The sequence below is a fragment of the Grammomys surdaster genome, unplaced genomic scaffold, assembly GCF_004785775.1.
Source record: "Grammomys surdaster isolate TR1022 unplaced genomic scaffold, NIH_TR_1.0 125946, whole genome shotgun sequence".
NCBI lineage: Eukaryota > Metazoa > Chordata > Mammalia > Rodentia > Muridae > Grammomys > Grammomys surdaster.
Genome location: NW_021620768.1, coordinates 3396061 through 3421672, shown reverse-complemented (window position 1 = coordinate 3421672; position 25612 = coordinate 3396061). Strand labels below are relative to the sequence as shown.

The following is a 25612-nucleotide window of genomic DNA, read 5'->3' as shown; positions in this document are numbered from 1 at the left end:
AGACAGGATTTCTCTGTGTAGCCCTGGCTGTCCTGGATCTCACTCTGTAGACCAGGCTGGCCTTGAACTCAAAGATCCACCTGCTTTTGCCTCCTGAGTGCTAAGATTAATGGTGTGCACCACCATATCCTAGTTTGTCTTAGGGTTTCTATTGCTGTGATGAAACATCATGACTAAAGACGACTTAGGGAGAAAGAGTTTATCTGGCTTAAACTTTCAGGTAACAGTTCATTGTATAGAGAAGTCAGGTCAGGAACTCAAACAGGACAAGAACCTGGAGGCAGGAGCTGAAGCAAAGGCTATGGAGAAAAACAGCTTACCGGTTTATCTCCGTGCATTGACTGCTCAGCCTGCTTTCTTATAGCCCCCAGGACCACCAGCCCTGGGACAGTACCACCCACAATGGGCTGAGCCCTCCCACATCAATCATTAATTAAGAAAATTCTATATAGAATAATATTTTTTTCAATTGAGGTTCCTTCTTCTCAAATGACTCTAGCTTGTGTCAAGATGACAAAATAAAAACCTAACCAGGTCAACACAGTCAGTCCTTCACATACATCCACAAGTTCAACTGATTAAAAATACTTGAGGATGAGTTTATCTGTACTGCACATGTATACTTTTTTATTTGCTTGGTTTGAGGTAGGGTTATGTAGCCCAGGCTGGCCTTGAATTAACTATGTGACTGAAGATAGCTTTGATGCTCCGGCCTTCGTCTCCTGAGTACAGGGATCACAGGTACACTGCTCCAGATGCACTTCTTCCTTGTCAGGATTCCTGGAACAGTGAAGCACAGCTGGACACAATGATACTGGCCTGGAATTTCAGCACTCAAGAGGTGGATGCAAGAGAGCTGTCATAAGTTTGAGGCTAGCCTGGGCTACTAAGCAAGGGCCTGTCAAAACAAAAAAACAAGCCCAAGAATAAAAACACAACCCAACAGAACACCTCATTGACCCTGGCACTAGAGGTAAGTGATATAGACTTAGGGTGTGAATCACACACAATGTTTCTTTCCAAAAGCAGCCTGTCTCCTTTCCCTCTTCCTTTCCCTCTCCATTTCCTGTATTTCCTACGTACTTCCACACCATTGATGTAGCTTTCTATCTTTTACTTCCACTATCCAAATGCTCATCAAATCTTTAGTCCTACAATTCTAGCGTTTGGGCTGAGGCAGGAGAGTGGCCAAGAGTTTGAGGTCAGCCTGGGCAACATATTGAGTTTGAGGCAAGCCTGGTCTATTAAGTGAGACCCTATCTCAACCCATCTTTCTCCTAAAATAAGACCCTCTCATCTTGACCACTTCTTTTTGTTGCTGTTGTTGGTTTGTTTGTTTGTTTGAGACAGGGTTTCTCTGTGTGGCCCTGGCTGTTCTGGAACTCACTCTGTAGACCAGACTAGCCTCACAGAGATCTGCCTGCCTCTGTCTCCTGAGTGCTGGGATTAAAGGTGTTTGCCACCACTGCTCAACTGCTCAGCTTTGCTGCTGGGTTTTTTTGTTTTTTTGTTTTTTTGTTTTTGGTTTTTGAGACAGGGTTTCTCTGTGTAGCCCTGACTGTCCTGGAACTCACTCTGTAGACCAGGCTGGCCTCGAACTCAGAAATCTGCCTGCCTCTGCCTCCCAAGTGCTGGGATTAAAGGCGTGCACCACCACTGCCCGGCTTTTGCTGCTGTTTTAAGACAGGGTCTCATTATATAGTTCTAGTTAGTCTAGAATTTACTATGCAATCCAGGCTGGCCTTAAGCTAAGAGAAATCCACCTAAATGCTGGGGTTAAAGGTGTTCACCACCACACCCAGGCAATTTGTTCATCTGTTTTCAGGTGTCAATATCATTTCAGTAATTTAGGCTTAAATTGCTAGGTTGTATAAGAAACCAGGGTGTGTGAGCCATCAGAAGCAAGCTAGTAAGTCATGTTCCTCCAAGGTCTCTGTTTCAGTCCCTGCCTTTAGTTCCTACTCTGACTTCTGTAAGCTGAAATAAACCTCCAGTTGATTTGGTCATGGTGTTTACCACAGCAATGTAAACTTAAGGAGGACAAGGCTTGGTTGGTGTCGTAGCCTTCAGTTCATCATTGTCTCCAGCCTACAGCAGCGGCTAGCTTTTGCTCTTTAAAATAACCATCATTTCTATTACTGATTACAGAAGTACTTAGGTGTGGTAGTTTGAATAGGATTGGCTGTCAAGGACTCATGTGTTTTAATGCTTGGCCTACAGGGAGTGGCACTACTAGGAGGTGTGGCCTTGTGGGAGGAAGTGTGTCACTGTGGGGGCAGGCTCTGAGGTCTCCGATGCGCAAGCTATGCCCACTGTAGCACACAGTCTCTCCTTTCTGCTCGTGGATCAAACTGCAGAGCTCTCAGCTCTTCATCCATCACCGTGTCTGTCTATGTGCCTTCATGTTCCCTGCCACGATGCTAACGGACTTCATCCATCACCGTGTCTGTGTGCCTTCATGTTCCCTGCCACGATGCTAACGGACTTCATCCATCACCGTGTCTGTGTGCCTTCATGTTCCCTGCCACGATGCTAACAGACTAAACCCCGGAAACTGTAAGCCAGCCCCAGTCAAATATTCTCCTTTATAAGCACAGCTGTGGTCATGGTGTCTCTTTACAGCAATAAAACCCTAACTAAGATAAAAAGTGTCTTTCTAAGCACAAGCCTTATCACACTAATAACCCGTTTAAAAAAAACAACAACAACAAACCCTTATATTGATTCCTCCTTTTTCTATATCAGGAGCTACAAAGTGCTGTCTGTAAAGCCAGATATAAGTCTTGCTATGAGTTTTCTGAACTACCTAACCCTGTGGTTGTGTCTTAAAAGCAGCATCGGGACTATGTGAATGAACAGGACTACTGTTGAAACTCAAGTATCCACCCACAGAGGCAGTGTCCTGGCATGGTCCTCCAGCTGTCATTGCCTGTCATTGTCCTCCAGCTGTCATTGCCTGTATCCTCCAAAGCCGTTACTAGTCAGTCCCACCCACGAGGATTTCTCTCTTATCTGCCAAGAGTAGCTTTTTAATTTCATTAATGTTATCGACTGATTTCTGAAGCAGGGTCTCTCTATTATGTAGCTCTGGCTGTTCTAGAACTTGCTATGTAGACCAGGCTGGCCTCAAACTCACGGCGAGAGTTCAGCAGTTAAAGGTGTGTACTACATTGCCCAGCTTGGTCATCGTCATTGTCGTCATTGTTGTCATCGTCATTATCATCACTGTTACTACTGCTACTACTACTATGTGTGCTTTTGATATGCGTGTATGCCGTGGACACATGTCATAGTGTGTACATGGAAGTGAGAAGAGAATCTTTGTAGAGTTCTCTCCTTGTATGTGAGTTCCAGGACTTGTGTGGCAAGGGCTTTCAAACCTGCTGAGTCATCTCATTGGCCCATCAATTATATTACATAATCTAAATAGCAGTAAGCACATGCTTTAAAATACATCTTCCATCTTCCTTGAGATATTGTATAAGTTCTCATATTAATAAACTTCCTACTTAGATTTTAGTTTCATGTAGGGCGTCCTGTGACAGCACGTATTCAGTACCTACAGGCACTCAATAAATGGCCCAGCATGATGACAAAATGCCAAGTGACATAGGGAAAAGCAGCATTTACCTTACACTGGAGAAAAATAGAAAATGACCATTTAATTAAAGTTCAGGTCTTGTTCTTTGTTTGAGACAGGGTCTCATATAACCCAGCCTGAGGCCGACCAAATTCTGACTCTGCTTTCAGCTCCCAATTGTTGAGATGACAGGCATGTACCAGCAAGCCTGGCAAGTATTTTGTCTTTTACAGGTAGATTAACTAGCCAAACAATGAGGCTAGTAATAACGTTAGCATGAAAGCCATTGGTGATTCTGTATACAAGGGGCCAGAGAAGTGGCTCAGCACATAAGAGCACTTGTCACACAAACCTGATGACTTGTCTGCTCCCTGGTACTCAAGCATGATGGCTAATCTTGACTGTCAACCTGATACACCTGGGAAGACAGAACCTCGGTCGAAGAACTGCCTCTGAATTGCACCATGGGCATGTCCATGGGACATTTTCTTGGCCAGTGATTGGTGTGGGTGCCACTGTGGACAGTACAATCTCTAAGCAGTGAGCCTGGGATGTTTAAGAAAGGGTGCAGAGCAAGGCACTAAGTAGCATTCATACATGGTCTCTGTTTCAGTTCCTTCTGGAGCTTCTGTCCTGAAATCCCTAGGTGATGGACTGTGACCTGGAAGTGTAAGCCAAATTAACCTTTCCTCCCCAGGAAGGAGAGGTCATGCTTTTGGTGGTGATATTTATCACAGCAACAGAAAGTAAACTAGACTTCAGATGAAGGTGGAAGAGAAAACTGACTTTACAAAGCTGGCCTCTGACCTCCACATGCACACCATAGCACGTGTGCCTGTACTCAGCATCACACATCCAAGAATGATTTGAACAGATTATGGAGCCAGTGAGACAGTTCCATGGGTAATGACACTTGCCATACAGCATAAGCCTGATGACCTGAATTCAATTGCTGGAACCCCTATAAAGATAGAAGGAGAGAACTGACCCCACAAAGTAGTCTTCTGACTTCCACACGCCCTGCTGTGTCAAAGACACCCCTCTCTACATGCACCTCATATGCAGAGGCAGTAATAAACAGTAGAAGACTATGTGTATAAGAATGAGTTTTTAACCACATGGGAACGTTGTAAATTGGTAAAGAACTTGTCTCACAAATATGGAGAGCTGAATTTGGGTCCCTAAAACCCACTCAAAAGCCAGGCACAGTGCTAGAGACGGAAACCAGGGCCTTTCACAGGTAAGTGATCTCTGGCACTGAGTTACAGCCCCAGCACAACTGCCCCATTTTACACATGAGAAAGCAGAAACAGATGTCAAATACATGGCTCTTAAGTCAAGTAGTGGTCAACCCATATTCAGATGTACTTAAGGAATATGTACTTCCGGTTGAATTTTATAACACTTTAATTTAATTTTGTTCTATTGATTGAGACAGGATTTCATGTAGTTGAAGATGATGCTGAACTTTTGATTTTCCTGTCTCCACCTCCTAAATGCTGGATCACAAGCATGGCCTCCATGCCCAGTTTTACGGGTGCTAAGGTTTGGACCCAGGGCTTTGTGCACAGCAGGCAAGCACTCTTCCAAATGAGCCACATTCTCAGTTCTGGAGTAAAATTTTCAAATAGTCAATATGTAGTTTCAAACATGTTCCTGCAGAAGAGATGGCTTGACAGTTAAGAGTTCTTGCTGCTCTTTCAGAGGACCCAGGTTCAATTCCCAGAACCCACATAGCAGCTCACTACTGTCTGTAACTCCAGATCTATGGGATCCAATGCTCTCTTATGGCTTCCATGGATAATAAACACAAAAGTGGTGCACAGACATATATGGAGACAGGACACTCAATACACATAATTTAAAGAGACATGTACCTTAATATCTCCAGATCGAAAGGGGTTTTGTACATCTCGTGCCAAAATGGTGCTGTTCCCTCTCACCTGACCTGCGGTTACCACGCCTTTGGTGGTAACCATGGCCACCGTTTCATTAGAAGAGCTCCAGGTAAAGTTGCCACTACCGCCCTCTACCTGTGAAAAGCCACAGCCTAGGATGAACTCTTCCGGAAGGAAAGCAGAAGTTAAGTAAAACATAAGACGTGACTGCTGAAGTCGAGTTTAGAAAAATAATAAAACTATGTGATGAACTATCTCTGCACATGCTAAGAAACCTGAATCTGCAGGGAAGTAGAGAAGTGGGCAAGAGGGTCATCATAAGGGCGGCTAAGTAGCTGTTGTCCCACAGAGGGTCACAGCTGTCAGGGCATCAGGGAAGATGACAAAGTGACATAAAACTTACAAGGAAACGACAGATGGCAAAGATGGAAAGAACACTGAGTCTCAGATTTGGTGGCCAGCAAACACTGAGCTGCACTACTAAGTGGTTGAAGAGGTAAAAGTTAACAATCAATCTGGGCCTGGGATGTAGCTCAGCAGGTAGCGTGAAGTCCTGGTTTCAATCTCCAAGCACTGCCTAAACCTGGTCTAGCACTGCAGGGCTGTAACAACTCCCCCACCCCCACACACACTCAGGAAGTGCAGGCAGTAGAGTCAGAGGCTACAGAGTAAGTTTAAGGCCAGCCTGGGGTACATGTCCAAACTTTTTCAATAAAGCATGATTAGAGAAACTAATTAACTATTAGAAACTAACTATTTTTGTGTGAATTCGCTATTAGAGGATACCATACCTGAACTGTGAAACGATTTGATATTCCCAGAGGATAATAGGGAAACGCCAGAAAGCTGGGTTTAAGCTGAATGGGAAAGTAAATCTTCACCTCTTGTTGGTGATTGATTTGATAGGTTTTTGGCTGGGAACTGTTGCTCTGCAGGGACAAGAAAAGGCAGATCAAGATAGATTTCCTGAGAGAACTTCATTGATACTGAAAACATGAGCAGCTGGGCGGTGGTGGCGCACGCCTTTAATCCCAGCACTTGGGAGGCAGAGGCAGGCGGATTTCTGAGTTCGAGGCCAGCCTGGTCTACAGAGTGAGTTCCAGGACAGCCAGGACTATACAGAGAAACCCTGTCTCGAAAAACCAAAAAAAAAAAAAAAAAAAAAAAAGAAAACATGAGCAAAGTGGTATGTTTGTGAAGTATTCAACCATCTTCTACCTCTAAAAGAAAAAGAACTCGGTGTAGTGGCGGCTACAGCTAATGCAGGAGGGGCAGGAGTTCAAGGGCAACTGAGGTTAGCTGCCCGTCTTTAAAAGAAAAAAAGGCCAGAAAAATAGAAACACTCAGAGTTGTTCTAGTTTGCTGTCTATTGTTGTGATAAACACCAGGACCAAGATGCCAGGGAGAAGAAAGGGTTTATTCCAGCTTACAGCTCACAGTCTGTCACAAAGAGAGGTCAGGGGAGGAGCTCAAAGCAGGAACTTGGAGGTTCCTGAAGCTGAGGCTGCTTACTGGCTTGCTCTCCATGGCTTGCTCAGCTTGCTTTCTTATGCAACCCAAGGCTACCTGCCCAAGGATGGCACCACCCATAGACGTACTAATCAGTCAAACATGGGTTATGCATATATAAATACTAAATAAAACACTGTAACAAAGATTCAGTTCTTGCCTCTGTTCATCAGCACTGGTGGCCACAGACAAGACTAACTGCAGTATTCCAGTTACACCCTACACAGAAGCTCCATTTCTCATATGGAAGTCATCAAAAGGAAAAAAAATCTGCAAAGACACTGCCATCCATTGCCAGCAGTGAAAACCAAACAAGCTAAAGCTCAAGGTGGAAGGTGGGAATGTGGGCTGTGAGCTCAGACTCAGGAGTCAGAGGCAGGAGGATTTTGAGTTCAAGGCCAGTCTCGGATCCATGAAAAGACTCTGGGTTAGAAAAACAACAACAAAAAAAAAAAAAAAAAAAAAGCTGGAAATAAGGTAAAAGTTCAGTGTCAGAGGCAGGACTAAGTGAATCAGCATGTTAACCATTTGTTGTTTTGGAATAGAAGATCCCTTCTGTGGGTCTGGAGGGCTGGCTGGCTCAGGGGTTAAGCTCTTGCAGAGGACCTAACAGCTTGTAGTTCCAGCTATAGAGCATCCAGTGTTCTCTTCTGGCCTCAGAGGTCACCTGCATACAGGCACACCCCACAACAACTTTAAAAATAATCTTTTTAAGTTCCCCCGATGACACAGAGAAATATACATATGAAACAGTTTCTTAAAGGAACCCCAGGTTATATGCACTGGAAGGACAGTCTGTGGAGGCACACAGTTCCAAGTGTGGTTCCAAGTGTGAGAGAGAGGAAGATGGCATGTCACAGCTGCTTTAGATCAAGGCAGCCTGCCCTGCTGGGTTCCTAGGAAACAGGCAGTTTTAAGACTCCTACCTCCTGAAGGCTGGAGGTCAGGGTTGCATTTATCACCACAACTCCGGCTTTCAGGGTTTTTACCACATGGTAAGATCCGTTTGAAGTACTCAGCTGCTCTTCAAAGTATTCCTTGGAAAACTGGAATGTGATCTTGAGATTCTGAAATCAGTCCAACATCAATATAAAGTGGAAGATGTGTTTTTCTCCCTAAATCCATTTTAATTCCAAACCATAGATAAGATTGTAGCTATGCATTTAAGGGATAAAGGCATAAGAACAGGGTTTGCTGTGTGTGCTGGAGAGATGGCTCAGTGATTAAGAGCACTTGGTGCTCTTGTAGAAGACCCAATTCAGTTCTCAGCAGCCACAGGGTAGTTCAGTCTAGCTCCAGATGACCCAACACTTCAGATCTCTGAGGGTACCCACACTCACATGCACATACCTACAAACACATAATTAAAAATAAGAACAAAACCAAAACAAAACAGGAGCCAGGCAGTGGTAGCACACATCTTTAGTTCCAGCATTTGGGAGCTAGAAGTAGGCAGATTTCTATGAGTCTGAGGCCAACCTGGTCTATGGAGCAAATTTCAGGACAGATAGGGCTACAGAGAAATTTTGCCTCAAAAAACCAAAAAGCAATCAAACAAACAGGAGCCAGGAGAGATGGCTCAGTCCTCTGCTCTTCCAGAGGATCCGAGGATTCCATGCCCTCTTCTGGGTCTACTGAGTATCAGGCATACATATATACTGGAAAACCATTTATACATATAAAGTTTTTGTTTTGTTTTGTTTTTTCAAGACGGGGTTTCTCTGTATAGTCCTGGCTGTCCTGGAACTCACTCTGTAGACCAGGCTGGCCTCAAACTCAGAAATCTGCCTGCCTCTGCCTCCCAAGTGCTGGGATCAAAGGCGTGTGCCACCACCTCCTGGCTTAAAATTATTTTTTTTAAAACTTCATATATATAGCAGGACGGTGGTGGTGCACGCATTTAATCTCAGCAGTTGGGAGGCAGAGGCAGGCGGATTTCTGAGTTCGAGGCCAGCCTGGTCTACAGAGTGAGTTCCAGGACAGCCAAGGCTACACAGAGAAACCCTGTCTAGCAAAACAAAAAACAAAAAACAGAAACAAAACAAAAAAACACCAAAACTCAAAATTGTTTTTTAATCTTTTAAATTAATTAGTTAATTTAAAGAAGAAAAACCAAAACTTTTCCCTTATGGAAATTTTAAGTTGGAAGAGATGTGATTTTAAAATGGTATCCCTTTTAGGAAAGTTTCATTCATGTCAGGGACAAAAACAGTTGAAACGGGGCTGGTGAGATGGCTCAGTGGTTAAGAGCACTGATTGCTCTTCCAGAGGTCATGAGTTCAAATCCCAGCAACCACATGGTGGCTCACAACCATCTGTAATGATATCTGATACCCTCTTGTGGGGTGTCTGAAGACAACTACAGTGTACATATAATAAATAAATAATTTAAAAAAAAAACAGTTGAAACTTGCAAATTTAGGACAGCCAATGCCATCCATTAGGCACTACAGCTCCTAATTCTAAACCCTGGCTGTCCTGGGCAGGAGCACATTTTCTACCTGATGTCCACATGTCACTCTCATGACCACTGAGCTGTGGAGAGCGAGCATCTCCTTCCTGTAATTCTGATCATACTATGACTTCCAGTTTTGTGTTTCCCAAGGACAGGACTAATTAATGGTAATAATAATCAAAGCTAATAACTTGTATTCACAAATGCAAAGATTGAGAGCAAAGGCTAAGAGAAAGCTTTCTCTGCCACACAGACAGACTGTTCACTCTGGGATCTGTCCACAATGGACAGAAGACGGAGAGAGCAGCAGTGTGGCTCAGATGGGAGATGCTTATCTGGCATGCTCGAAGCCCTGGACTGGATCCCTGGAAACACATAAAACTGGACCTGGAGCATACACACCTGTAATCCAAGCACTTGCTCAAGTGGAGGCAGGAAGATCAGGAGTTCAAAACCATTGTCTGCTATGTAGCTAGTTCAAAGTCCAGCATGGGCTACCTGAGATCCTACCTCAAACAGTGAAGGAACACAGAACAAAACCAAAAAGGAGCAACTCACGTCAGAAATGTAGACCCTTGTGCTGCTCTTGTCAAACACTTCCACTGTGATGACGTACACCTGCCCCACCTCTAGACTCCACCGGCCTCCAGGATGGATGGTGAAACCTGCAAGAATCGAGAGTGGGAGAGGCCTGCATCCTGTTGTGTGCCAGCAACATCAAACTTAAAAAGCTGCTTGGCTGCTGAGAACTGCAACAAGTGCTCATAATCTTGAGCCACCTCTCCAGCAGACACCCCAAACCCTGTTCTTATGCCTTTATCCCTTAAACGCATAGCTACAGCTGGTGGTTGGAGCCGGCTCTCAGAACAGATCTTACTTCTCTCCCCCAAATTGTGTGATTGTTTAGGATTCCAAAATGCTTGGTTTAATTTACTCATATCAAGTATAACAAAACACTGGCATATAAGAAAACAAAAACAAAGTACGTTACACTTTGTTTTGTACTGCCTAAGGACATTAACTTTTTCTCTGGAATAATGTCTTTTTCTAACTCAAAAACTTCATTACATAAATTGTGTTACTGTTTCATAACCTTGGTTTTATTTTTGTTTTTAGGTTTTGAGTGAGAGCCTGTCTCCAATGACAGCAACAACCCCTACTACCCTTTCAGTGTTACATAAACATACAATGTTCTTTTATTGTAGTCCCCCCATCATCTTCTCTATGTACCTCCTCTTCCCTCCCAAGGCTTTTTCTCCAACAAGTCTTTAAGAATGCTGACTTACTTCCCTTACAAAGGACCTGAGCTGAAATCCCAGACCCACACTGGCAGCCTATATTCACCTCTATCTAGCTCCAAGGAATCTGACACCCTATTATGGTATCCAAGGGCACCACCAGGCATGCACATAGTGGACACACAGACAAACTTAAAACACACACACATACACAATTATGGTGGCTTGCATGAACATGGGTGCAGGGCTACTTACTCATCTGAGCAAGGGCAGCTTACAGGCACTACAGCACCAAGGGACATGGCCAGAACCTTTAGGCAGCTATGGGCCCTCAGGGAGGGATGGGCTCTCATGAGCACCTCCCCCTCCCCTAATGGGATATTAGTAAAGCCAGGCTTTTGTTGGGAGGTAGTTATGGGTAGAAGAGTAGTGGGTCTAGAATCCATAATGTGGTCCATGCTGGCCTAAGACTGGCAATTCTTCTGCCTCAGTCTCCCAAATGCTGGGATTACAGGTGTGTGCCACCATGGTCAGCACCATAATGTTTTTTAAGATATTTTGCTTTTTGTTGTTGTTGTTTTCCTGTGTTTTTGTTTTTTGGGGGGTTTCTCTGTGTAGCCCTGGCTGTGCTGGAAATCTCTCTGTAACTTAGGGTGGCCCCCAACTCCGAGATCTGCCTGCCTCTGCCTCCCAAATGCTGGGACTAAAAGTCCAGGAGGCCCCCTGGTTATGTTTCACTCGGGACACATCATGTCTCAGTTACTTTCCTATTGTGATAAACACAGTGAGGTGGTTTAGATGAGATGCCCCCTAGTAAGTTTCAGGCATTTCTTCTGCCTTCCACCTCTCCCCCAGTTAGTAGCTGTTTGGGAAGGACAAATTTGTATAAGCCTTATTGGAGGAGAGATGGTCTGAAGGCAAGCTCAGGTTCCAGGAAACTCCCTCCCTCCCCAGCGTTCTCTCTGTTTCATTTGTGGATACAGATGTGAATGCCAGCTGCCACGACCCGTCATGATAATGATGGATCTCCCTCCCTATAGAAATGTAAGCCCCAAATAAACCCTCCATGTATAAGTCATCTTAGTCGTGGTGTCTTATCACAGTAATAGAGAAGTGACACACCAAAGTGGGGCCTAGCTGTGTATGCAGGCCTTTAGTCTCAGCATTCAGGAGACAAGGCAGGCTGATCTCTGTGGATTCGAGGCCAGCCTCGTCCACAGAGCTCCAGCACACCCATGGCTACAAAGAGAAACCCTGTCTCCAAAAACAAAACAAAATAAAACACAAAACAAGAGAGAAAGAGAGAGAGGGAGGAAGGAAGGAAGGGAAGAAACACATCAAAATCAGGTTGAATTCAAAGTCTGGAAATGAATGCTAAGACTTTGGCAGCCCTTTTCTGCTTAATGCATTCATTTTAGAGAATTTATATATGTCCAATACATTCATTTAAATACTCAACTTTCTGAAAGCCATTATCTAGTTACCTAAAAATCCAGGCTCTACGACATATATGGTAGAGTTTGGGAGTCCAGATACAGAGCGCATATGAACATCTTAATTTTCGCTTAAGGAAATTATCTGAGCCAGAATTAGGTACAGAAAGATGAGCCTCTGAAGAAAAACATAATAATAAATGTATACACAAACCCACACATTAAAACGCCTGTCTTTTTATTTTCTTTGGAAAGCCAACCTTTCTCAGAAAAGCCCAAGGCAGGCCTCAAAAGATGGCTCAGTCAGTAACACATGGTTCCCATTGAGCCTGAAGACCCAAGTTTGATCCCCAGGACCCACATGGTAGGAACAGAAAGCTAACTTCCACAAGTTGTCATCTGAACTCCATATACACACATAAATGAATGTAATAAAAATGAGGATGGGGGATGCTTAGCCCCTAAGAGTGCTGGGTGCTCTTCCAGAGGACCTGGGTTCAGTTCCCAGCACCCATACAGTTCACATCCTTCTGTAACTCCAGTCCCAGGGGCCCTGACACCCTCTTCTGGCTTCTTCAGACACTGGACACATACATGGTGCAAAGACACCCATGCAGTCAAAATACCCAGATACACAGAATTTCAAATTTGAGGAAAAAGAAATGGAAAGAAGATCGTGTTCTATGGTTTTAAATTTCATTTAGCTATAGAACTGTTTTTTTTTTTTTTAAAAATCTACACAGAAGAGCTCAATATGGAATGAAGGAAAATATTGTTTTCTGCCTGAATCTAAATCTAGTTGAGATTCCCACTGAGTCAGGAAGAAGACAGAGACATCTGCCTGAAAATAGAACATGTACTGGGGTTGGAAAGCTGGGCAACACTTGCCATCCAACAGCAGGCCCAGCGCAGCGCGGCTTCACAATCACTGTGATGCTGCAGCAAGCCTTTAGTGCCAGCTGTTCTCTAGAGACGACTCCGTAGTTCAGAGCATTTGCTGTTCTTGCCAGGGAACCAGTTTTGATACCCAGTTCCCACAGTAACTTAAAACCATCTGTAACTCCAGTACTAGCAAATCCAATGGCCTTTTCTGGACTCCTCAGGCAACAGGCAGACAACTTGATCGACACACACACACACACACATACACACATACACACACACACACACATATTCATGCCGGGCGGTGGTGGTGCACGCCTTTAATCCTAGCACTTAGGAGGCAGAGGCAGGCGGATTTCTGAGTTCGAGGCCAGCCTGGTCTACAGAGTGAGTTCCAGGACATCCAGAACTACACAGAGAAACTCTGTCTCGAAAAACAAAACAAAACAAACAAACAAAAAGTTAAAAAGGATTAATGAAGCTCAGCTATAAACTGTTCTTATAGAGACCTTGTGTTCAGTTCTCAGCACTGAGGAGAAAAAACAGTCTTTTAGGTATACTTAAGTAGGCCTGGTCAAACGGGCTTAATTCTAGCATTCAGGAAGTCGATGCAGGAGTATCTTAAGCTCTTGGGTAGCCTGGTAGTAAGTTCTAGGCCAGCCTGGGCTACATAGCAAGACACTGTTTCAAAACAAACAAAAATAAAAAAGAAAATTTCTCAGGTCTTCAAATGATATACAAACATGTATAATATATATATATATTATATATATATATATTATATATGTATTTATGCATATGTGCATATTCGACTGGCATACTAATTGGTAACTGCTTTTACCTGTTCAGATCTAAAGACTGTTTAGACAACTGCGCAGACTAGGCTAGTTCTGATACGTAACTGAATATAGTTGTAAAATATAAGCAGTACAGTGAGATTCTTTTTTTGTTTGTTTGTTTTGTTTTGTTTTTTTGAGACAGGGTTTCTCTGTGTGGTTCTGGCTGTCCTGGAACTCACTCTGTAGACCAGGCTGGCCTCGAACTCAGAAATCCGCCTGCCTCTGCGTCCCAAGTGCTGGGATCAAAGGTGTGCGTCACCACCGCCCAGCCGAGTGAAATTCAGAAACATAACATTCCCTTCATTTTACGGGTGAAGAAACATCAGAATGGCTTCTACACAAAGCCATTCTTGCTACCAGGATAACACGCACAGCCTCTGCCGCACACTTCCCTGGTCTCCTCCATTTCACTTTCTATCAGCAAACTCTGCTCCGTCCCCTACAGCTCCAACTTCCTCCTCTTTAACATACAGTCATTTGCAAGTTTCTGTTAAATTCTCTTGGGAGGCAGATCAACTGTTAGATGGCTTGCCCAGCAAGATGAAACCCTGAGATCCACGCCCAGCACCACACAAACCAGAAGTGTGGTACCCGGCTGCAACCACCGCACCTGGAAGGTAGAGGTGGAGGATCCAAAGCTCAAGGAGAACCTGCTAAACCATGAGTTTGAGGTCAGCCTGGGCTACATGAAACCTGTCTCAACAGTTCTCTTTGTTGTCTTCCTCTAAATTCTACCTCCTTTTCTTTCCTTCTTTTCAAAACTGAGCTACTTTTTTTGTTTGGTTGGTTGGTTTTTCGAGACAGGGTTTCTCTGTGTAGCCCTGGCTGTCCTGGAACTCACTCTGTAGACCAGGCTAGCCTCGAACTCTCGAACAAAACTGAGCTACTTTTACTGACAATGTTACCCAGACTTCCTACTACTAAAGTCTCTTAGTTTTTTTTAATTTTAAAATTAATTTTAGTTTATGTTACACGGATGCCTACATGCATAGGATGTTGTCTTAGTTAGGGTTTCCATTGCTGTGCGGAGACACCAAGACCAAAGCAGCTCTTATAAGGACAACATTTAGTTGGAGCTGGCCTACTGATTCTGAGATTCAGTCCACTATCATCATGGCTGGAAGCTATTGCAGCGTTCAGGCAGTCAAGGTACAGGAGGAGCTAAGAGTTCTACATCTTGTCCTGAAGGCAAACAGAAAAAGACTGTCTCATGGGCAGCTAGGAGGGTCTCAAAGTCCACCTCCACAGTGACATACTTCCTAAAACAAGTGGCACCTCCTAATAGTGCCACTTCCTAGGCCAAGCATATTCAAAACACCACATACATCTTTGCATCACGGCCATGCAAGGTGCCTGAGAAGGCCAGGTGAGACTGTCAGATCCCTTGAAACTGGAATTACAGCTACCATGTGGACATGGGCACCAAACCTCTGACCTCCAGTGCTCTTTTTTTCTAAACTTTATTTATTTATTTATTATAAGTACACTGTAGCTGTCTTCAGACACCCCACAAGAGGGCATCAGATCTCATTGCAGATGGTTGTGAGCCACCATGTGGTTGCTGGGATTTGAACTCATGACCTCTGGAAGAACAGTCAGTGCTCTTAACCACTGAGCCATCTCACCAGCCCCACCTCCAGTGCTCTTAACCACTGAACCATTCCTCTAGCTCTGGGTTTTGTTTTGTTTGTGACAGTCTGTATAGCAGCCCAGGATGACTGAACAAGCAGCAGTCTTCCTGCCTTGGCTTCTATGATGCCAGGATTACAGATTTTTGGCACCACATTAGTCCTTAAGGCTTTTTTAGATTGGTTAGGATGGCATACAAAAAAAAAAAATTACCATAGAATTCTGCTTGGGAATCAGAGACCCACCTGACACACAGATGGTGTCCAGTAAATAAACATTCAGTGATTAGTTTCTTCTGTAGGTATGACATCCTAGACACTTTAAAATGACCAAAAGCTAGGTGTGGTAGCAAATGAATGTGAGACTAATATTAAAAAGGATGAAGCAGGAGAATTGCTTTCAGTATAATGGCAGTCCTATCTTCATAGCAAGAGGGCTACATAGTGAAACCATGTCTCAAAGAAAAAAAAAATAGTTGTGTGTGCATGAGAAACAGACAGACAGATTGAATGTGTGTGCAGGTACCTTCAGAGGCTAGAAGAGGAAGGATTCCCTCGAGTTGGAGTTACAGGTGACCCACCTGACCTGGGTGCTGAACTCAGGTCCTCTGGATGAGCCTTAAGTGCTGTTAACTAAGCTATTTCCCTGGTCTATAATCATGCTTAATAAAGTATTTTACCAAAAACCATGCTTAGTGTGCTAGAGAGACTTAGACTGGCACTAAAACTTGAACAAAAGGATACTTTTATGGACAAAGACGAGGTTGGTTTGGCCCAGTTGGACAGCAGTCACCGTGGCTGTTTTCTCGTCCAACAGAGCCACTCTTCCAGAAGGAAGTCCATCATTTGTTATTCTGTGGTCTTGCAATTCCAATGTGTAATGCTCCAGGGGAAATTTTACCTCTGTAAGACAGGAAAGGTAGACACAAGTAACAGCAGTAGTCCCTCTAGGAGTAAGGGTGTCCCACTGCACTATGTGAGAAGGACAGGGCATTGCAGAGATCAACGGCAGGCTCTGTATCTAATGACTGGTTTCCAATGATGAATTTGCACAGTCACTGGAGAGAAGGGATGCTCTGATCTAACCATTGACTTATATACTTAAAAAAAAAATAACCAGTGACCTGCTGAGGTGCTGCTGCACCCCTGTAACCCCAGCAGAGGCAGAAGCAGGAGGACCAGGAGCTCAAGGCCAGCCCCAGTTGCTTGGGGAGTTTGAGATCAGGCTGACTTTATCTAAGATACTGGCTCAAACGATGGCAACAGCTAGGCATGGTGGCATTATGTGCCTCTCATCCAAGTACTCAGGAGGCAGAGGCAGGTGGCTCACTGTGAGTACAAGGTAGCCTGGTCTACAGAGTGAGTTCCAGGACACCAAGGTAGATAAAGAGTCTCTTCCAAAAAAAAAAAAAAAGGAAAAAAGGGAGGAAAGAAAGCAAGCAAGCAACGGTGGTGCTAAACAGATGGCTCAGTGGCTTAAGGATGTATGCTGCTCCTCCAGAGGATCAGAGTTTCAGAGTTTAGTGCCCAGCACATGTCAGGTGGCTCACAACCACCTGTAACTCCAACCTCCAGGTGATCTATGCCTCTCTTCAGGACTCTGTGGACGGACACCTGCACTTACATGTACACATAACCACACAGAGATACACAAATATACACATGATTAAAATTAAGATAAATCCTTTTGCAACAGCAAAATGAACAAACCTAGTGAACTGGTAGACCACACTAAGTATGGGAAGAACTTCGTTAATGGAGTCCACATCACTTTGCTAATTCAATGGGTTGAACAGCCCATAGGTTATTAAACAGAAGAACCGACTCTTGCAAAAGCACTGCAAAGGTCACTCAAGACCTTCTGATAAATGTTTTTCACTTGCCCCATCAGCTGGAAATTCTGGGCTGTTATCTTTTTTTGTTTGTTTGTTTGTTTGTTTGTTTGTTTGTTGAGACAGGGTTTCTCTGTGTAACCCTGGCTGTCCTGGAACTCACTCTGTAGACCAGACTGGCCTTGAACTCAGAAATCCACCTGCCTCTGCCTCCCAACTGCTGGGATTAAAGTCGTGAGCCACCACCGCCTGGCTTGGGCTGTTATCTTAATGGTGAATGCAAATGCCCTGTCTCCAGAGGCTAAGCACCATTAGCTGAGTGAAATAAGTCAATAACCTCTTCAAGATAGGTAAACTTTGGGTATGCAGAAGTATTTTATTACAAGATCAGAAAGACAAAGAAGTGTTTTTGCCATGGTTGGTGTACCACCTCCTCTTTTACAAGAGAGGATTTGAGGAGGGTGAGTCATGGCCAAAGCTAAGCCATCTTACCTGTCATTCTGCCCTGAACCATTTTTGCCACTCTGTATTTAATATAGGCTCCTACTAAGAGATATGTATCATGGGATGGTATAAGAAATATGTTTTCCAGAACAAGCAGGCGGATCAAGGCTGCAGCCACTTTCTGAAAGAGGAAAAAAAGAAAATTAGGCAAAAATCATCAAAGCTCCTTCCTTATTCAAAGCTTACTTTTGTAGTTGTTATTGGAGTTTTTTATTTTTGTTTGTTTGTTTTGTGTGTGTGTGTGTGTGTGTGTGTGTGTGTGTGTGTGTTTGTTTTCGAGACAGGGTTTCTCTGTGTAGCCCTGGCTGTCCTGGAACTCACTCTGTAGACCAGGCTGGCCCCGAACTCAGAGATCCACCTGCCTCTGCCAAGTGCTAGGATTAAAGGCACCACCACATCCAGCCAAAGCTAACTTTTTAAAAAAATTTATTTATTTAATGTATATGAGTACACTGTAACTGTCTTCAGACACACTAGAAGAAGCTATTGGATCTCATTACAGATGGTTGTAAGCCACCATGTGGTTGCTGGGAATTGAGCTCAGGACCTCTGGAAGAGCAGTCAGTGTTCTTAACCGCTGAGCCATCTCTCCAGCTCCCAAAGCTAACTTTTAATAAGGTAAAAAATTTTGTTTTTATGCCAGGTCCAGCATGGCCATGGTAAGGACAGAATGACATGGTTCCTGACCCTGGAACAGGGCCACTGTCCCATTAAGAAATCTCATCAGCCCAATTTTTATAAGTTTAAAACATACATAAAGGGGGCTGGAGAGATGGCTCAGTGGTGAGAGCACTGGCTGCTCTTCCAGAGGACCCAGGATTCAATTCCCAGCAACCACATGGTGGCTTATAACTGTCTGTAACTCCAAGATCTGACACCTTCACACAGACAGAATACTAAAGTACATTTAGATAGATAGATAGATAGATAGATAGATAGATAGATAGATAGATAGATAGAGTGAACAAATATTTCCTAATATTCACAAATTATTAGATCATTTCAGGTTAACCTGAAAGTGGTCATGAAGCCATCTGAGATGCACTCTCTGTCAATCAAAGGCTCTCCAGCTGCCCCCTCTCTCTGTCTCCAGCTCCAGCTCTGCTCTAACGGGCACAGAGCAGGAGAAAGGAAAGGAAGAAAGGAGAGACGCAGACAAACAGGTGGCAAATACAAAAGTGAACCACCTTTTCTTTTCCTTTCCTTTCCTTTCCTTTCCTTTTTCCTTTTCCCTCCATCCCTCCCTCCAACCCTCCCTCCCTTCCTTCCTTCCTTCCAGAGTTTAAGATTTATTTTAGTTTTTTTAAATGCATATGTCTGTGAACCATGTATGTGGCCTGGTGCCTTCGGAGGCCAGAAGGAGGAGCTGGATCCTCTGAGAATAAGATTGTGAGCTACCATGTGGGTGCTGGGAATCAAACCTGGGTCCTTTGGAAGAGAAGCTAGTGCTTTTAACTGCTAAGCCATCTCTCCAGCCCTGACTCTTATTAAAACTAATCCATCATCATCAGGTTATTGGGTTGTCTCAAAAAATAAGGTAGGTGGCTCCACCCACATGCAGGTAGATGGAGGCAGGGACTCTACCATACTTGCCCTCTTCACATGCACACCATGGACTGGTGCAGCTAAATGCATACATTGTAAAATGTTTAAAACAGAAGTTTAAAGAAAAAGAAGTTAAAGGTAAGCAGTAGCAAATCAAATACAGGTGAGACGGGCAAAGGCTGGGGTTCTTGAAAGATCCAGCACCCTGTGTTCCAAGTCCTTCCCATAGGTCTGATGTTTTCACTTGTCCTCTGTTTGTGCAACTACAGAGAGTCTACAGAGCATCAACAAAGTATACAATTCTTTTGTGGTTTTGTTTTAGGTGGGTTCTCACCATGTAGTCCAGTCTTCAAACTTGCTATGCAGGCAAATATACATACATACATACATACATACATACATACGTACATACATACATACATATTATATATATATATATTTTTTTTCTGAGACAGGTTTCTCTGTGTAACCCTGGCTGTTCTGGAACTCACTCCATACATAGACTGAACTCGAACTCAGAGATCCGCCTCCCCATGCCTCCTGAAAGCTGGGATTAAAGGCATGTGACATCACCACAGGCATGAAATTACTTTTTCAAGTAAATAATCAACTACTGGCCCAAATAATAGCATGTTAGAGGCTTCTACTACATTCCCCATTGCAAGACTCCAGATGGCTGTTTCTAGCACAGACTGTTTACCTTGTAGAACGGCTCATAAATTCGGACTTTTACAACAGCAGCCCCAGTTCTCATCCCAGATACCAAAATCACGTCTCCTTGTCTCTCCTCTTTTTCCATCTCAATTATATAGTCAGGAGGAGAATACTCGGCTTCTGAGTATTTCAGAATCCTAGAGAAGCAAAGGAAGATTTGTCTCTAGTAGGATTAGCAGTCTTCTAAACTTTAGTCTCTACAAAGCCCTTCTGTGTACACAGCTCCGAAATACCTTTGCTTGCTTGTGAGCTTTCTGAAACAGTGTCTTATGTAACCTAGGCTGGGCTCTAACTTGAACTTGATAATGTAGCAGATGCTTACTCTGAATCCCCCTCTTTCAGCCCCACCCCTAGCCCCCCAGTTCTAGAATTATAGTTCTGTGCCACTGAGCCTAGATTGAGGGTTTTTCTGGGTTTTTTCTTTCTTTTTGTTTTGTCTGGTTGGCTGGCTGGCTGGCTTGTTTCTTGAGGTAGAGTCTGTCTGTCTTGTTTGTTTCTTGAGGTAGAGTTTTTCCACTTAGCACTGGCTGGCCTGGAACTCACTTTGTAGATCAGGCTGGACTGGACAACTGCTTGCCTCTGCCTTCTGAGTGCTAGAATTAAAGGTGTGTGCCACCACCTCCAGCTATGGATTGAGTTTTTTAATTTCTGACTTCCAGAAGGACTAGAATGTGCCTAAAACTGCTGTGGGACTACAGTTTAGGCTGTCTGTTATCTGTTCTTCAGTACTGAAAACAGAATTTCTTTGTTGCTTTTATTTTATTTAAAGTTAGCCCCACTGTGTAACCTGGGTGGTCTGGAACTCAAATTAGTTTTTTTTTTTTTTTAAGATTTATTTATTTATTTTATTTATGAGTACACTGTAGCTGTCTTCAGACACACCAGAAGAGGGCATCGAATCTCATTACGGATGGTTGTGAGCCACCATGTGGTTGCTGGGATTTGATCTCAGGACCTCTGGAAGAGCAGTCAGTGCTCTTAACCGCTGAGCCATCTCTCCAGCCCTCAAATTAGTTTTGAACCCACAGGGATCAGCTTGTCTCTGCCGCCTGAATGCTGGGATTAAAGGTGCTTTTCCTGGGCTGGAGAGATGGCTCAGCAGTTAAGAGCATACCAACTGTTCTTCTAGAGAACCTGAGTTCAATTCCCAGCAACCACATAGCAGCTCACAACCATCTGTGTGTCTGAAGAGAGCGACAGTGTACTCATATACATAAAATAAATAAGTGAAGGTGTTTTCCCACATACCTGGCTAATTATCTTATTCTAATTCAGCATCAGCAGACACCCTGACCTCACAGATTCTCCAACAAAGGCTTTTATTAATTCTCATGAAGATTCCAACAATTTATCTCCTCTGTCTTTTTATCAAAGGCATGTTCCCTAGTGAATGTACCTATTTTTTTAAAAAAAAAAAAAAATCAATAGAAAATAGTAAAAAAAAATCCAGAAGGATTATCAAGGTGTACACAAATGGCTGCTGTCCAGTGTGTCACCCAGGGACACTATCTGGGCTTATGCCCAATTTTACCTAATTTTGCTAGACAGCTCTTCTCTTGATGACTCGTTGTCCTGGGCAATACTCCACTCAAACACCATGCCCGCCAAAGTACTGAATGTGTTTCCTGTAGAGCAAGCCAAAAGCATACAAGATAAAATCATACATTCCAAAACATTCAAGTATCTTCAACAAGAAAAAAAGCTAACTAGAAAATCATTTTAGGTATTTTTCCATAACAAATAACAGCCTTTTTTTTTTTTTTTTTTTGGTTTTTTGAGACAGGGTTTCTCTGTATAGCCCTGGCTGTCCTGGAACTCACTCTGTAGACCAGGCTGGCCTCGAACTCAGAAATCCGCCTGCCTCTGCCTCCCAAGTGCTGGGATTAAAGGCGTGCACCACCACTGCCCGGCTCAACAACACTTTTTTAAATCAACTAAAACACACAGATGAGAAAGATCCTTACCATAGATCATGCCGCTCCCAACAGGATTTTGTGTGTGTGTGTGTATGTGTGTGTGAGAGACAGGCTGACCTTGAACTCAAAATATCTACCTGCCTCTGCTTCTTGAGTGCTGGGATTAAAGGCATATACAACCTGTCTCCAAAAAGGCTTTCTACAGTAGAAAGGACCCACTGGGAACAGGCTTTGTAAACTACAACGTGGACCCACTGCCAGCTGGCGAAGGCTCTATGCAGTCTTCTCTGCTCCTTCCTCTCAGAGGCCACCTAACAGACACCTCATGGTTGACAGGCATACTTAACCCTAGTTCCTTCATCACACATTGCCATGAAAACCCAGATTCCAAAAGAGTTACTTTTTCAACTCTTAAAAACCAGCCTAGTAGTCTCGGGCTACTGAGGAGACTCCATGAGTACAGGTGCTCATCATGCAAACCTGGACAATAAAGAAGATTTCAAAACCTGTTTGCTAACTAATTTACAAATAAAGTAGTAATTGCTGTGGTTTTTTTTTTAAGTTTTATTTATTTATTTCATGTATGGGAGTACACTGTCACTGTCTTCAAATTCACCAGAAGAGGGCATCAGATCCCCATTATAGATGGTTGTGAGCCACCATGTGGTTGCTGGGAATTGAACTCAGGACCTCTGGAAGAGCAGTCAGTGCCCTTAACTGCTGAGCCATCTCTCCAGCCCGTAATTGCTGTTTTTAATATCACTTTATAGCAGTAGTATATTTAAAGCAACATAAAGTCACCCTCAAGAAAGACTTAATAGCTTGGCAGTAGTGGCACACACCTTCAACCCCAGCACTCAGGAGGCAGAAGCAGGTGTATCTCTGTGAATTCAAAGCCAGCCTGATCTACAGAGCAAGTTCCAGGACAGACAGACGTATACAGAAAGAACCTGCATTGAAATATACCCTCCCCCCCAAAAAAAAGAAGAAAAGAAAAAAGATTAAACTTCTTCATATATATAAATTTTTAATTTATTTTCTGTGTGTATTTTATCTGCATTGCATCTAAGTGTGCTATGTGTGAAGCGAGCATCTGAGCCCCTGGCCCCTGCGTTTCAGATGCTTGTAAGCCAACATACGGGTGCTGGGAAGGAACCTGGCTGGGAAGGAACCTGGCTGGGAAGGAACCTGGCTGGGAAGGAACCTGGCTTAGCATGCCTCCAGCCAAACTAGAGTTGCTTCTAATCACCCTGGCAGACAGGAAGTTGACTGGCTGCAACAGAGCTGGGGAACTGGATTGTGGCTCAGCAGAAGAATATGGACTGCTTAGAATGTAGGAGGTCTGGGGTTCAATCCTCAGTATCAAAGCCAAACCATAAAAAACAAAAGCAGGGCTGGAGAGATAGATTGGTGAACTTGTTGCTCTTGCCAAGGACCTGGGTTCATTTTGATCCTCAGCATTCACATGACAGTTCACAATCATCTGGAACTCCAGGGGATCCACCCTCCTCTGACCTCCTCAAGCACAAGGCATGCATGTGGTACATATACATAGATGCAAACACCCATACATATAGAATAAAATCAATGAATCTAAAAAAAAATTAAAACAAAAACCATAACAAAAGCATATCCTTAATTAAATTAAATTAATATCCTTAATTGTTGATCTAGGGGCTTGGTGGCAGAATTTCTTTTTGTTTTTTAAGGTTTTTTTTTTTTCAAGACAGGGTTTCTCTGTGTAGTCCTGGCTGTCCTGGAACTCACTCTGTAGACCAGGCTGGCCTCGAACTCAGAAATCCACCTGCCTCTGCCTCCCAAGTGCTGGGATTAAAGGCGTGCGCAGCCACCACCACCACCACCCGGCCAGAATTTTAATACTTAGAGAAAGCTTAGCCATGCAGTGCTGGCACATGCCTTTGGTCCCAGTACTTGGCACTCAGGAAGCAAAGGTGGGCTGATCTCTGTCAGTTTAAGACTAGTCTGGTTTACAGAGTGAGTTCCAGAATAGCCAAAACTACACAGTGAGCCTTACCCCAAACAAACAAACAAACAAACAAACAAACAAACAAAAAGTCAGTCCTGGTAAGATGGCTGGAAGTCTGAGGACCTGAGTTTGAGTCTACCCACACGATAGAAGGATAGAATTGTCTTCCACAAGTTGTGCTGTGACTTCTACATGCACTGGGGGATATACAGGCCCCACCTACACATACTAATTTCTTTCAAAGACCAGAAATAACAAGAAATAATAGCAGTAGTTTTTTTGCAAGAAGGCAGCTAACACAGAGGTCCAGAAACCTTGGGAATAACATTTTTCCCATTCCCTGGGAAACATACTGGGTTCCTCAGAGGGAGCCACTGACAATGGCCTTTGGTCACTGATGGCCCTGACTTAGGGAGGATGCGTCTGGAGCTGAGTCAGCTCCTGGGAAACCTAACCAGAGGAAATAACAACGGTCAGAACAGAGCTGGTGTCCAAAATTCTTCAAGGTCTCAGCAAGTATAATGAAACTGACATAGTAGCAAATCAAAATTGCACTAATGTCACTGTTTTGCTTCTTACCAATCATATTAAAGGTTACCTAATCCTAGGAAATTCCCTCAGCCCTGCATAAACGGGCTAGCAAGCCCCTCGAGTCCTTGCCATTTTGATTGACACCTGCTTGCTAGTGATTTCTGCAGAATAAATGCTCTTTGCCTTTGTATACCATTGGAGTCTGGGGTCTTCCTTCCTCGACTCTTGGACCCTATCAATACATTGAACTGTATTCTGCACTGCCAACCTGCTCTGTACGTGTGCCCCAAATGAAGAGAACACAAGTCACATTTACGGTCTGTTACCATCACACAGTTCCTGTTTCTGAATGTGCAACATGAAGAAGCAGTACTCTATTTCAGGCACTCTTTACTCAGATCGCCTCCAGTCCCTTACCTTTAGAATCCAGGGCCCTCACCATGAGTTCCAGGGGTGCATCATCCACATACAGTTCCCGAGTTCGAGATACAATTTCAATGTTGTCTATCACATCAACCTTAACATCACAGCGTAGCTCATGGTCCGTCACTGCAATGAAGCAAAAATGCTGCCTATTTAAGTAAATGGGCACTAATGTATTAAATACTCAAGAGTTTAGAGGTTATAAAAAAAAAAGTCTGCAGCCAGAGCTATGTAGAGAAACTCTGTCTTGTGGGGAGGGAAAGGAACTTCTGCTTCCTGACATGACTCTGTGTCCATGCAGTACCCCAGAAGTCCAGCAGAAGGCATTGGATCCCCTGGATCTAGGGTTATGGATGGTTGTGACCTGCCATGTGGGTGCTGGGGAAAAGTCCTCTGAAAGAACAGCTAGTGCTCTTGTTTTGTCAAGGTCAGTAATGGTTATTATCTGTGTTGGGCGCATCCCTGATTCCCTAGCAGAATTATATGATGACAGTTCTTGTAAGCCAAGTTCCTAACCAATGTAGAAACGCCTGCAAGACTAAGCTGGTAGCAGCGGCAAACACCTGTAATCTTGGCATCATAGAGGCCAAGGCAGGAAGAAAGACTGCTGCTCATTCAGCCAGCCTGGGCTGCTATATAGAAAGACCCCATCACACACACACACACACACACACACACACACACACACACACACACAC

The 25612-nt window shown here is 43.8% G+C and overlaps 1 protein-coding gene across 1 annotated transcript in view; it reads right to left on the bottom strand.

Moving 5' to 3' along the window:
* The window catches only part of Nup210l (nucleoporin 210 like), a 115929-nt gene that overhangs the window by 74014 nt on the left and 16303 nt on the right, over positions 1–25612 (bottom strand). The window contains exons 3-12 of the mRNA XM_028753084.1: positions 24909–25040; positions 21589–21682; positions 20044–20194; positions 17787–17919; positions 16207–16365; positions 12165–12233; positions 10001–10107; positions 7914–8054; positions 6270–6407; positions 5458–5613 (exon numbers count right to left, since the gene is read on the bottom strand). Coding sequence (XP_028608917.1) covers positions 5458–5613; positions 6270–6407; positions 7914–8054; positions 10001–10107; positions 12165–12233; positions 16207–16365; positions 17787–17919; positions 20044–20194; positions 21589–21682; positions 24909–25040 — 1280 coding nt within the window. The remainder of the gene's footprint in view (positions 1–5457; positions 5614–6269; positions 6408–7913; positions 8055–10000; positions 10108–12164; positions 12234–16206; positions 16366–17786; positions 17920–20043; positions 20195–21588; positions 21683–24908; positions 25041–25612) is intronic.